General features: G+C 36.2%; 2 protein-coding genes across 6 annotated transcripts in view; one reads left to right on the top strand and one right to left on the bottom strand.

Annotated features, from left to right (window-relative positions):
- Positions 1 to 13896, top strand: part of MYO16 (myosin XVI) — a 562776-nt gene that overhangs the window by 143504 nt on the left and 405376 nt on the right. For 4 of the 5 annotated variants that reach the window (XM_081047109.1, XM_081047111.1, XM_081047108.1 and 1 more), the window contains exon 2: positions 11056 to 11319. In XM_081047109.1, the coding sequence (XP_080903235.1) occupies positions 11094 to 11319 (226 nt within the window). In that variant the 5' untranslated portion in view covers positions 11056 to 11093. Of the gene's footprint in view, positions 1 to 9901; positions 10006 to 11055; positions 11320 to 13896 lie in introns of all 5 variants that reach the window. The other variant, XM_081047110.1, reaches the window with a different exon arrangement.
- LOC308496496 (glycerol kinase) lies at positions 3934 to 5601 on the bottom strand (the record flags this gene model as incomplete). Its single annotated transcript, XM_081045966.1, has 1 exon — positions 3934 to 5601. Exon 1 carries the CDS (start codon positions 5593 to 5595, stop codon positions 3934 to 3936), a length of 1662 nt encoding a protein of 553 aa, XP_080902092.1. The 5' UTR covers positions 5596 to 5601.

Raw genomic sequence — 13896 nt, 5'->3', positions numbered from 1 at the left:
GTAGTGGGAGCATAGCATTTAGAAAAGCAGGGACAATCAGGAAAAGACAGGGTTTGATTTCAGCAATGTGGCATGCCATCCAAAGCATCTGAGACTAACCATCAGTAGGCAGTTCTGATCTTAAAGGGACTGGACTTCCCTAGGGAAGTTCTCATTGAGTATGTATCTAATAAAATGACAGCTAGCTGTTATCCACAGGAGGGGCTCCAAATCTCCAGGCTCCGCAGATTCTGAATGTAGCTGGGTTGCCTTTGAAGAGGAACCTGGTTATACAGTGCTCTACATATATGAAGGTAACTCGTTGTGTTGGGCGTTAGTCATGGGCATGATTTTGGAACCATCTGTGATGCAGAACAGAGCACCCATATCATGGTACCCTCCATCCACCATAGATTTAATTAGACATGTGTGTCCACTTGGATAGTGAACCAAGAACATCACCTCAGGGAAAGATATTGTTACTGCAAAACAAATCCTAGAAAGAATTAAGATTGTAAATCTATATCCACTGAAAAGCTATGGATCATAATCAAATCACTTGTTATTGGAAAAATATTGTAAAGGAAATATTAAATGTAGAAAAGTATAGATTGATACGTAAAAAGAAATCTACTTTAAGGTATTTAGTAATTTTATGTCATGTGTATTTGTTTTATTTCCATTTTAATTTAAAAAGTATAACATTTTTCGCATTCATTAGAGAAGTGTGCCCTAATAGTTGGATAGAAATCCAAGAAATGGTCACTTAATACACAAGTTAAATATAAAGACAGTAAAGTAGTGAGATGAAAAATATAGATTTTCTTAAGAAAATTTAAGTTATTTAAGTTTACTTCTCCATCTTTCGTGTTGTACTCTTTTTTGCTCTATAAATAGGGACATGGACTTGTAGCTTTATTACAAGGATGTTAAAATCCAGCAAGTTTTAAAGACTTTAATGCTTAAGAAGGTCTTTTTAAAGCTCTGGGGGAGTATGTTGAAATTGATTATACTCTTGTCTTTGAAAATCCTCACTCTGCCTTTGTTTCATTGTCATTGTATATGCAGTAAAAATAACTCTGGAAGCACGTTATAACAATTGGTTCTGAGAATAAATCTTCTGCCAGGAGAGTTGTTTCATGTGTAGATGAGAGAGGAGCGAGACAGAGAGAGAGAGAGAGAGAGAGAGAGAGAGAGAGAGAGAGAGAGAGAGAGAGAGAGAGAGAGAGAATTGTGCTAATTTCCTTCCCAAAGGGCTAACTTATAGTCTCTCAGAGTTCATAGCAAACATATTTGTAAAGTGGGAAAGGCAATATCTCTGTAACCACATTTTTCATTAAATGCTTAAATTATGAAGGTATGTTTTTAGAACCCCTGTGATGCAGCCCTTTGTGTCTTATTCTCTCCCCCCACCCACTTTTTTAATGTGGCAAAACACATAACATTTACTAGCTTAACTATTATTTAAGGTATAGTTCAGTAGTGTTAAGCATATTGACATTGTATTGACACAGATATCCAGAACTTTTTCATCTTTAAAATATGATACTCTATACTCATTAAACAACAACTTCTCATTTCTCCCTCTCTCCAGTCCCTGGTAACCACCATTCTAAGTTGTTTCTATAGATTTTACGATTTTAGACACTTCATATAAGTAGAATATACAGTACTTGTCTTATTTCATTTAGCATGTCCTCAACATTCATGCATGTTATAACATGTGATAGGATTTCCTTCCTTTTTTTATTTTATTTTATTTTTATTTTTTTATTAGTTTCAGGTGTACAAGACAAGGTAATACTTAGATGTTCATCATTTATATCCCTCACACTGTGAACCCCCCTACCCCCATCCATTATCCCTCCGACCTCACACCGAGCCATCACATTATATATATAAAATTATAGTTGGCATTCATTAATGTTTAGCTTCTGGTGTACAATGCCATGGTCAGGCATCGACATTATCTCTGAGGTGGTCTCCCAAAAAGCTGAATAATATTCCATTGTGTGTATATACTGCATTTTGTTTATCCAATCATCCATTGGTGACACTTAGGTTGCCTCCAACTCTTGGCCACTGTGAACTACAATGAACAAAGGTGGGCAAATATCTCTTTGAGATTTTGCTTTTAGTTCTTTCAGATAGATACTCAGAAGTGGAGTTGTTGGGTCCTATGGTAGTTCTGTTTTTAAATTTTTTGAGCAGCATCCAGATGTTTACCATAGTGGTTGCACTATTTTACAATCCCAACACAGCAAAAGGATTCTCAAAACTTCTTATTTTCTGAGGGTTTCTTTCTTTTTTTTTTTTTTTTTTTTTTGGAATAGCCCTTCTAATGGGTGTGAGGTATGTGATGGCTTATTGTGGTTTTGATGTGCATTTTGCTGATGATTAGTGATTCTGAGCATCATTTTGTGTACTTGTTGGGCATTTGTATATCACCTTTGGAGAAATGTCTATTCAAACCTTTTCCCCAATTTTAAGTTTGGTTATTTGATATTTTTACTGTTGAATTCTAAGAGTTCTTTATATCTTGGGTATTAACCACTTATCAAATGTATAATTTACAAATATTTTCTATCATTCCATCTTTTTACTTTGTTGATTTGTTCTTTGATGCACAAAAGTTTTTAAGTTAGTCTAATTTGTCTATTTTTGCTTTTTTGTAGCCTGTGCTTTTGGTGTCTTATCTAAGAAATCATTGTCAAATCCAATGTCATAAAGCTTCTATGCTTTCTTTTATGACTTTTATAATTTTAGATGTTATGTTTAGATCTTGAAGCCATTTTCAGTTAATTTTTGTGTTTGGTTTAAGATAAGACTCTAACTTCATTCTTTTGCATGTATGTCTTATTATTTTTTGTGTTGTTATTATTTCTGTTTTGGAAAAACTACATCATTAGGTATGTTTGATCTGTATAGAGTTTACATCTATGAAAAAAATCATTTCTTTTGTTATAAACCATGATAATTAATAGAAAATTAAAGTAAATATGTATAATCTTATAAGGCATAAATTGTGTCCCTTAGAAGCAAAGTCTGAGAGGGAGATTCAGGCGCACTTGATGATGTCTTGAGGAATGTCCATCAGGGAAAACATGGGGGAGGGAGTCATGGAGGAAGGGAAGCAAGACATCAACTGGAAAAGAACAGAAAAACAATGTGGTCTTGGGTAAAGTCTAAACTCATCCTAAGTCACTTTGCTCTGGGGTATAAATCACAAGTTGTCTCTCCTTGAGTCAACGGGACATGTTTTATGTCTCTATATAGGTCATTCAGTGACTATAGCTTATGGGATGTCGGTAGAGCCTTCCGCTCTTTGGGAGACTGAATGGGGCAGAGAATTCTCCAGAGAAGGGAACAGCTTTGTGTCCTTACAAGCCGAGAATACTCCAAGCAGCTGGGGATGGGTGCATTAGCCAATAAAGGGGTTCCGGGCAGGGTATCAGGAGTATCTACCTAATATACAGAAATTTTAGGTCTTTGATAGCATCCCCTAAATTGCAAGTATATGTTGATAGAATTAAAATACAATTCATCCTTATAGATTCAAATAAATATACATTCTTCTTGCTTATAAATGATAAAATATGTTTTTATTTCCTTCATAGGGAAAATTGTAACATTTTTATTTCATTGTGTTTTTCATTGTGATTCAGTTTTTCTTTTGGAAAAATAGGCAATAAGCTTTTTATTTCTACTCATGACCCGAATGGGAATGGGTTGATCTTTCATCAGAATGCACTTCATTCCCAGCATTTATTTCCCCTATTCTGCTGCATTTTCTTTATCTTATGCTGCAGGTCTACTTCAAGCGTCATGCAGCAAATGGTTTATAAATAAAATCAGTCTATGAATACTGTCATCACATTAATTAAGAGACAGAATCGCTGGATTCTCTCATTAGGTAAAGATCTCACATTGTTGGACTCCATGTGTTAGTATTATTTATGGGATACCTGACATGTACCTTGCTCCGATTAGCATTACTATGCTACTCACTATAAAAAAGCCGAAGGGTAGACTGCCGAAGATACTAGGGTCACCACTTTCCAAAGACTGATTTGTCACCCAACCCATTGACTTCATCACAGCTTTCTTCCAGGTAGAATAACGAATTTCACTTTCTTCAGCGTTGATCTGAGGTTCAAACCGTTCCATCGTGACGGCTGCCAAATCCTTAGGTTCGAGACTCCAAACTCCGACTCCTTCTGCAGCCCCTGCTGCCATGGCGGCTCCCAAGGCAGTTGTTTCTGGCATCGCCGGCTTCACTACTGGGACATACAGAATGTCTGCTTGTAGCTGCATAAGAATTTTGTTGTTGGTCATTCCTCCATCTACCTGCAGGTGACTGAGTGGAATTCCACAGTCACGGTTCATGGCATCCCATATCTCTCGGGTTTGGAAACAAACAGCTTCTAGTGCAGCAAAAGCAATATGGCATTTATTGGTGAACTGAGTGAGCCCACAGATGATCCCTCTTGCACTGGGATCCCAGTAAGGTGCATATAGCCCTGAAAATGCTGGGATGAAGTAGCAGCCATAAGAAGTACCTACTTCTTTAGCAAGTTTTTCAATTTCCTCTGAGGTCTTTATAATTCCAAGATTGTCTCTTAGCCAGCGACTAATAGCACCAGCTATAGCTACAGAACCTTCCAGTGCATAATATACTGGTTTGTCTCTGCCAAGTTTGTAAGCCACTGTGGTCAGAAGGCCATGATCAGAAAATACACACTTATGGCCTGTATTACACAGTAAGAAGCATCCTGTTCCGTACGTGTTTTTGGCTTGTCCATCCTGGAAGCACATTTGTCCCACCAATGCAGCAGACTGGTCCCCCAAACATCCAGATATTGGCACACCTTCCAAGCTCCCAGCTTTCATTAGGCCATAGATCTCAGAACAACTCCGGATATTTGGAAGAATTTTCATTGGAATATCAAAAAAGTCACAGAGGTCTTTATCCCATTCCAAAGAATGAATGTTGAAAAGCATCGTCCTGCTTGCATTTGTTACATCTGTACAGTGGACACCTCCATTGGCTCCTCCTGTCAAACTCCAAATAAGCCATGAATCGATGGTCCCAAAAAGGGCTGTATCTTCTTTAACAGCCTTTTGAATTTTTTTCACATTTTCAAGAAGCCAGTGAAGTTTCACCGCACTGAAGTAAGTGCTAAGTGGAAGGCCTGTCTTGGACTTGACAAAGTTATTATTTCCTGGAATTCTTTTACTAAGACTCTCGACGGTAGACTGGGTTCTTAGATCAAGCCATACTACAGCATTGTAGAGAGGCTCTCCAGTTACCTTGTCCCAGACTACAGTGGTTTCTCTCTGGTTACTGACACCAATAGCTTTTATGTTGGAAATATCAATATTGAGCTGTCCAAGTTTCTCACACGTTTTCTCTATGCACTCATAGACAGACTGCAGGATTTCCTTAGGGTCTTGTTCCACCCATCCTTCTCTTGGAAACTTTTGTTTTATTTCCACTTGATGGTGACTAAGTAGTTCGGCTGTCTTTGAATTGAAAACCAAAAAACGCGTGGAGCTGGTGCCCTGGTCCACTGCCCCTACCAATGGCGCCCAAACTGCTTTCTTCGTGGCTGCCATGAAACCAGCTTCCGGTAAGAGGGTGAACTCAGCCGGTTTCCCGGGTAACAAACGGTGAAGAGTGGGGGAGGTGCAGGCCGCGAGGATGGAGGGCTAGAGGTCTAGTCCGTTACCAGGCTTTTGAGATCTGTGTACTCATGAAGGACAAAATATCCAACTTAAGAAATATCAGTCAAGCAAAACTGTCACTTTATCCTAATTTTCTTGTCATGTTTTCCCGTTGGTGCTCCATTGTGACCGTTGTTTCGGCACCAGATAGTAGGTTAACAACGTTCCAAGATAGATCACTCTGATACACCCACTTTTAGAGGGAACTGTTAGGCTTTCATCTGAAGTTTGCGACTCGCCTTGGCCTCAGCATGGGAAACCAACCTGACTGGTCTTGATGAGCCTCATAATTATGTAGAAAGTTTACCACATAATGCAGTTATTTTAAGAAACGGTCACACTATTTTCCTGAATGGCTGTGCTATTTTACATTCCCACTAGCAATGTTGAGAGATCCAGTTTTTCCTCATCCTCATGAAGTATTTGATATTGTCACAAATTTTAGTTTTATTTGAGCTCTTCAAACTTGTGTAGTGATATGTCATCGTGCTTTTAATTTACATTTCTCTTATGGCTGGTGATGTTGAACACCTTCCCATGTGCTTGGTTGTCATCAGTATATGTCAGTGAAAGGTCTCTTCCTGTCTTTTTCACATGTTTCTAACTAGATTGTTTGCGTTTTTACTGTTGAGTTTTGAGTTCCTCACATATTCTAGATGTGATTCTTTTGTCAGATATGTGGTTTGCAAGAACTTTTCCCCAGTCTGTAGCTTTTATTTTTGTTCTTTTAATGGGGCCTTTTACAGAGCAAAGATTTTAGTTTTGACAAAAATCTATTTTATCTTTTTTTTTTTCTTTTATGAACCGTGTTTTGGTGTCAAGACTAAGAACACTAGGTCTCAAAGATTTTTCTCCTGCGTTCTAAAAGTGTTACGTTTTATGTTTTACATTTAAATCTATGATTCATTTTGCGTTCATTTTTGTGTAAGGTGTGAGGTTTGGGTTAAGGTTCATATTTATTTATTTATTTTTTTTGATTATGGATGTCCAACTGCTCCAACATCACATACTGAGCCGTCTATTCTAATTGACTTGCTTTTGTCACAAACCAGTTGGCTGCATTTGTGTGGAACTGTTACTAGGTTCTCTATTCTGTTCCACAGATCTAAGTGTCTGTTCTTCCACCCGTACCACAAATAAAAAATATTGAAGAGATATTGGTGAGATAGACTACTTTCTTCCAAAAATAAAGGAGAAGCTTGTTTACAAGTTGGTTTTTGTTACTCCAAATCTTTTTCATTGTATGCTAGATTATTTTGTATTTGTTTATCTTCATCTGCAATGTATTTCAAAAGGTTTCTAGAGTCCGTATGTTGGCTGTGAGAGAATACATCTTAAATTTAACTAATTTTTTCAGTATTACAGAACTTATTATCTCTGTCAGAGTATGAAATGATATCTTCAGTTTTTTCTATGCATTAGTAAGGCTCTGCATCTATTGTTAGGTTTGAAAATATAGCTTTCTTCTGTATATTGTGTATATTGAATTGTATTGAGCAAAATTCTGGACTAACAGTTCCAATACCTGAGTCATATTTTGTTTTTCTTTGTAGATAACAGTGTTTACAATGTTAACTGATTTTTTTCCCTCTCCTACCCACATTTTATGGCTCTACTTTCTTTCTTTTTCTCGCTCATGCTGACTAAAACCTTCATTTTTGAGGTAGGATAGAAGCCTTCCTTTATTAAATTTGAAACAGAATCTAAAGTAGTGGCATATATTCATAGATGTTCTAAAGTAAACCATCCTTTCATTTCACGGACAAACTGTGTACTTCTGGGTTCATTTTGCTAATATTCACATAGGCTGTTTGTATGTATAGATTGGTCTGTAACTCACTTTTTTGAAGAGTCCTCATTTGGTTTAACTATCAAATTTATGTTAGTCTCCAAAAATAAGTTGAGATAATTTTCATTTTTTTCTTTTCTCTAGAATTGGGGAAAAGTGAAGGTTATCCATTCCCTAAATGCCTGCAATGTCATCTGAATCATGTTTTTATTTGTTTGTTTAGCTTTTTGTTTTTTTCTTTCATGATTAGATTAAGTTTAATGTAATGATTATAAATGTATTCAAGTCTTTTATTTCTTCTTCAGTTTCTTTTAATGTGATGTTTTTCTAGATATTGTCCATTTCTCAGGTCTTTCTTCATCTTTGTTATTTCCTAATTTCTATTACTTAGTACTCTTATTTTATTATTTTATTCTTTCTTTTCTTTTGGACTTGCTTTATTTTTCTTTTTTGCCTATAAATCAGATGCTTTCCTCATTGGCTATGATACCATAATTTTTTCTAATTTTTTTTTTTTTAAGATTTTATTGGGGCAGGGGGAACAGGACTTTATTGGAGAACAGTGTGTACTTCCAGGCCTTTTTTCCAAGTCAAGTTGTTGTCCTTTCAATCTTAGTTGTGGAGGGTGCCGTTCAGCTTCAAGTTGTTGTCTTTCAATCTTACTTGTGCATGGCGCAGCTCAGCTCCAGATCCAGTTACCGTTTTCTAGTTTCAGGGGGCACAGCCCACCATCCCTTGCAGCAGTCGAGGAATCGAACTGGCAACCTTGTGGTTGAGAGCCCACTGGCCCATGTGGGAATCGAACCGGCAGCCTTCGGCGTTAGTAACATGGAGCTCTAACCACCTGAGCCACCGGGCCAGCCCAATTTTTTCTAATTTATACATTGAAAGTTATACATTTATTTCTATGGACTGTTTCAGTTTCATCAACGAAATTTTGATGTAGACTTTATTTTATCAGTGGTTTGTTCTAAAAATTTATCATTTCTATTACTTTTTCCCCCTAAACTATGCTTTATTTAGAATCAACTTTTTAACTTTCTAAACATATTTGAAAGTGTGATTTGGCTTTTGTACTTGATATCAATTGTGTTAAGAAAAAGCCTGTATAATTTCAGTTCCTTACCATTTGTTGAAATTTGCTTTGCATTGTGGCCTAAGACCTAATCAATTGTATAAATCATTCATGAGTTCTTGAAAATTTTTTCCTTCTTTGAAAATTGTGTACAAGTGAAAACAAGTACCTGCTGGCACCTCCATCCCCAAGATACAAACCAGCTTTGCCCAGCTCAGATTCATGTACTTTCTCTTGCAGCCTTGACCACCTGCCTGACTGGGCTGTCCAGATAATCACCTGCGGTATTAATTACTGTTCTTTTTAGTGTCCCAATGATGAAGTTCAATAAATTTTGAGCAGACTTCCTCAACACTATTTTCCCTGTAACTGTTTTTAGCTACTGTCTTATAGATTGATAGCAGCACATATACAAGTAAAGAAAAAAATGTATATATTTCAGAATATGAAATAAAATCAGTGTTTAGCTCATTTAAAATCACAGCATGGGGAATTATTTAACAAGAAAACAATAAATCAATCTTTTATACATATGCGGATTTGAAAATTAACATCATTAGCTTCTGATTTTCCAAATCATAAATTAACTTACAAACAACTCTCAGTGCTCCTTTTTGACAACCTGAGAGAGTTGGTTAATGAGTTGTGAGCTTTCACCACACACTCCTTAACCGTTATTTAAGACCTTTATTGTGTTTCTTAGATTATCCTCCGCATTCAACGGCATGCTAAGCAGCACATGACACTCTGTCGTGTTATTGGTTTTACCTCTTTATGTTTTTCATTGGTTCTGAAGATTACCCAGGAAAGTCATGGAAGTCAAAGGGTCCTGAGAGTCAGTCAATGTATCAAACCAGGTGCAGTTTTCTAAACAGATTTGAAAGCAGAAGATGTTTCCTGTCCATTGTTAATGAGCTCTCATACTCTGACAGTAATCATGGCTTTTACTAAACAAAGATACTTTGGGGAAATCCATTATTTCAGAACCACTGGTGTCTCTTTGTGTTTAGGTTTTTATGGGTGGTTATTTGATACATTTTATGGGTGGTTATTTGATACTTCTAACTTCACTCAGATACTTATGAAGAGATTTATGAAAACATATGAGGCTAAAATATTGTCAAATGCTAATTAACAACTAAAACAAAATTTCCAACACTGCTTCTCTCCTACCCCCTTAAATGTATTAAATATGTGGCTGTAGTGAATCACTGTCTCTTAGTTTGTTTTTTTCTTGAGCCTTCATGGAACACTATGTCTGTCACAAATTCATCTCTTTGGTCTTGGATATGTCACAGCCTCTCTCAACTTAGTTTTCTTTACTTGCAAAATAGGGATGGTCATGCCTGGTCTTTGCAAAGCATCAAGTAAAAGAGAAATGGACATAGCATTTTCACAACTTGCTGTCTTGTCAAAGGAATAGGGCACTTTTCCAAAGGTGAAGTGGCAGTACCCTTACTGCATGAACTTTTCAGATACGGCATGTGATGAACCATATTTTCGTGCATGCATAGTTATTTTACTTGCTTGAGACTTGCATCATAAATAGCTTAAGAGAAGAACATATAAACAGTTATCTGAATATCTTAGTTGTCAGGCAGATTTTGGAATTTTCAGTGCTCTAACATTAATTTTCTGCCAATAGTAAAATTTTAACCAAGTGGTAAATATGTGAGTTAGTATAATTCCATTACAAGTGTTTTGGTGATGTTTATAGGAAGTAGCATCTTGAAAGAAAGTGAGTATTTTCATTTTTAGGACTGAGAACTCAATTCGTTAATCACTATATCAATAAGATGAAGACCACAGCAGCAACAATTCTATCTATGATGTTGAATTGCCAAGAGAAAAAGATCCATTCCATCGCTCAATCTTTATACTTAACCATTATTAGGTCACTTAGAAATGAATGTTACCAATCACTAGGAAAAGTGGTTAGCAGTACATTTGTGGAAAATGATCACTGTGTCATGTAAAACAATTGATAGTATAACTTTGTTTTATATAAACAATTGATAGCTTACATATATTCTTTTATATTAGATTAGCAGAGTCATCAGGACATGCAAAACCAATTTTATTAGGGTGTGCTGAAAGAATGGCTTTCTGCCAAAATTTACCATGCAAAATTTAGTCAGTATTATTCAATTAGATGAAAGATGTAAAGGCAGTAGTAATATTTTTAGGACTTTGGTGTAGATTTAAAGAATAGGAAAACATGGATTATTAGATGTTAAGCAAAACCACACATCTCTATTTAATTCTATTATTTATTTTTATTACCATGCATTCTTGAGTAAAATACCAACTCTCTTTGCTTTTCATCTGTAAATAGGACTTTGTATTTGTATGTCAAACACAAAGAGAAATTAATGAGTTTCTGACTTGTGTGATGGATAATAGAAAATCAAGCATGTTCTGTAGTGCTACTATGCCTACATTCATTGTAATAATGGGTCTTGTGATTTTCCCATTGTGTTTCTTTCAGGTTGCTTTCAGCTATGTAATGTTTTTCGATCCCATGAAATGGAAATTGACCAGTGCTTGCTGGAGACCCTTCCCCTTGGCCAAAGGCAGAGGCTGGTGAAACGCATGCGCTGTGAACAAATTAAAGCCTACTATGAAAGAGAGAAGGCTTTTCAGAAGCAGGAAGGATTCCTGAAAAAACTGAAGCATGGGAAGAATCAGAAAGTTCGTTTTCACCTCGCTGACATGATACAGGATGCAATTATCCATCACGATGACAAAGAAGGTATATGACATAAAGAAAAACATTTTCTGATGTGGTTTCTCATGTTTTTTGTTTGTTGATTGTCATGAGCGAGACATGACTATCAAAGTAGCAGTCTCCCACACCTTTGTGTCTTTTCACAATGTCAGACTATTAGAGTAAAGACATGGATTTAGTCCTACTGGGTTTCCCCAGTAGGGGAATTAGCCATGGGCATTAGCCAAGGCTCCGGCCAATAGTGAAGGTAGAGTGGTTTCACACAAGAGGGTCACACAGGTTTGCAAGCATTAGAGTTAAGCAAGGCAAACAGAGGCTTAGGAAAGAAGGATGAGAGACAGATAGAGTTCAGTGTTCAGTGAGGGTCCCTACGGTGCTGGGGTGCATAGCTTTGGGTATCAGCTCAGGCTTGTGAGACAGTCAGTGGGCGAGGCTTCAAGTGCTCTGTTTGGGACGAGTGCAGATGTGGCTGTCAGCTTGTCAGTTGAGGCCTGAATGATGAGCCATCAGAGAGCTCTGAATTTGTGTCTGGGTATGGTACATCCATCTGCAGTTCAATAAAGCCGTCCAGATGGTCACACTCCATCCACCCTGCGTCTGGAGTTATCTGGTTAGGGCTTCACCTTTCACGTGATGCTCTGGCATAACTGTCACTCTGTGACTGACATAGCTATTGGAATTATTAGAGTCCATTTTGTATTCATAATTAATGATCTGTATAGTTGTTGTTTGGTGGGGAAGTAGGGGATACTATTTCTTTTAAATATTAGGGGCTTTCTTTTAACTATCTGAAATATTCAAGGAAAAAAATCTCTTTACAATGAACATAGTTAAAAGTTCCAAGTCTCCTAGGAAAGATGAAAAACAAAAAACAAAATTCTGTTTTTAAGAATTATCTATCTGAAAAACAAGTGATTTCCTTGCAAATTGTTCATTGGAATTGTTAATGAAACTTTTTTTTAAAATGAAATTGTTTCCTTTGAAGATGAGAGTGTGTTGCAAAATTCATTATTATCTCATGCATGAATAGATATAGTGGTAAAGTCAATTCCTTCAAAACTCGAAAGCTATAAGAGTCAGTTGATTTATCTCTTTAAATTGGTTGGCTTGTAGTATAAAATTGTATTGAGACAACTCAGTCCAAATTTCAGTTGTTTTTACAAAACTATTATACATTTCATCTTTTGTATATTCTTATGCATGAATTTATCTGTCTTTGTTTTTAGATTCTACATTCCAAAGTTTTAGTGTGAGAGAAACTTTCCAGCTATAGATATAAATATGGAAGGCATCAAGGAAGCAAATATAAATTTATTTATCTTGATTAGCTCTGAAACCCGTTGTTGAATTAATCTAAAACAGTCATGTAAAGAGTATAGACCCACAATATCCATTAACCACATTTCAAAGTCAAAATCTCTGAAAACCAAGTTGTTGGGTTTTTTGTTTGTTTGTTTGTTTGTTTGTTTGTTTGTTTTTGTAATTCTTGTAGTGGCAAAATTCGTTCTGAACTATTTATATTTTTTAACCTTTTCAACTGAAAAATAATAAATTTAGTAACATACATGGTCCCAAAGTTTTCAAATATGGATCGTGATTCTGTGTCTAAGTAAAGTAACAGCACATTCTATATACAATAATTACTATAAGAACACCTCCCAGAGGTGCTGAGTGAAAGAGTGAAGGGATTTGTCCAAGTTCACCAGGCAGTAGTTGTCGGAGCAAATCTAAATTAGACTGTAGGCGGAGAATATCCCTACATTGATTTAAAATTTAAAAAAAACATAAATGGGAATGCAATTTCCTCTGTTAGAATTGCTACTCCCAAATATCAGTTTTTACTAATTAACTCACAATATGGTTTTATTAAATTAATATAAACGGCAATGGAGTGACTTCATTACGCTGTTATTAACTAGTACTTTTCAGGCATACTCAGCACTGTCTGTACCTTACTTGATTTTAGTCACTTAATTCTCCTGATAACCATATGCAATAGATAGAATTTTCTCCCCATTATACGGGTGAAAATATTGAGCCTTAGAAGAAGTAATTATAGGTATGCTCTCCGGTCCACCTGAGTTTGGAAACCATGGCTTTGTCCATAACACTGTATTGTCTCTCAAACTGATTTTTTTTAAAACCACTTTATTGAGATATGACTGACATACAAACAGCTTTACATATTTAATGTATACAACTTGATGACTTTAGAGATAAGCATACACCTGTGAAATGATCACCAGAATAGAGGCCACAACTCACCCATCACCTCCAAAAGTTTTCTCCCACCTCCTCAATTTTTTAAATTAAAATGTTTTTCTTGTAACATGCCACTTCTCAAGCTAATTTCTGGTGGTAAATGAGCTAAACCATCAACTCCTCAAATTATTTGCCTCTACTGCCAGTTGGATTTCTTTCTTCCTCTTGTCTAGTTGAGCTCTCTTCCCACTGTCAAGAGAATAGCCAAAGGTGGGGATCAATTTTCTTTATGCTCTGTTGTTTTCCCTCCTCTTCCCCTGATTAGCCCCGTTATTTTTTTTAGAATTTAAGATAATTTTATGTTAATTTCTATGCCAAATATTTACTATTTCAGCCATG

This window comes from Rhinolophus hipposideros (assembly GCF_964194185.1).
Source record: "Rhinolophus hipposideros genome assembly, chromosome: 4".
Lineage (NCBI taxonomy): Eukaryota > Metazoa > Chordata > Mammalia > Chiroptera > Rhinolophidae > Rhinolophus > Rhinolophus hipposideros.
Note: the sequence above shows the minus strand (reverse complement) of the source record. Positions and strands in the feature narration are given on the sequence as shown.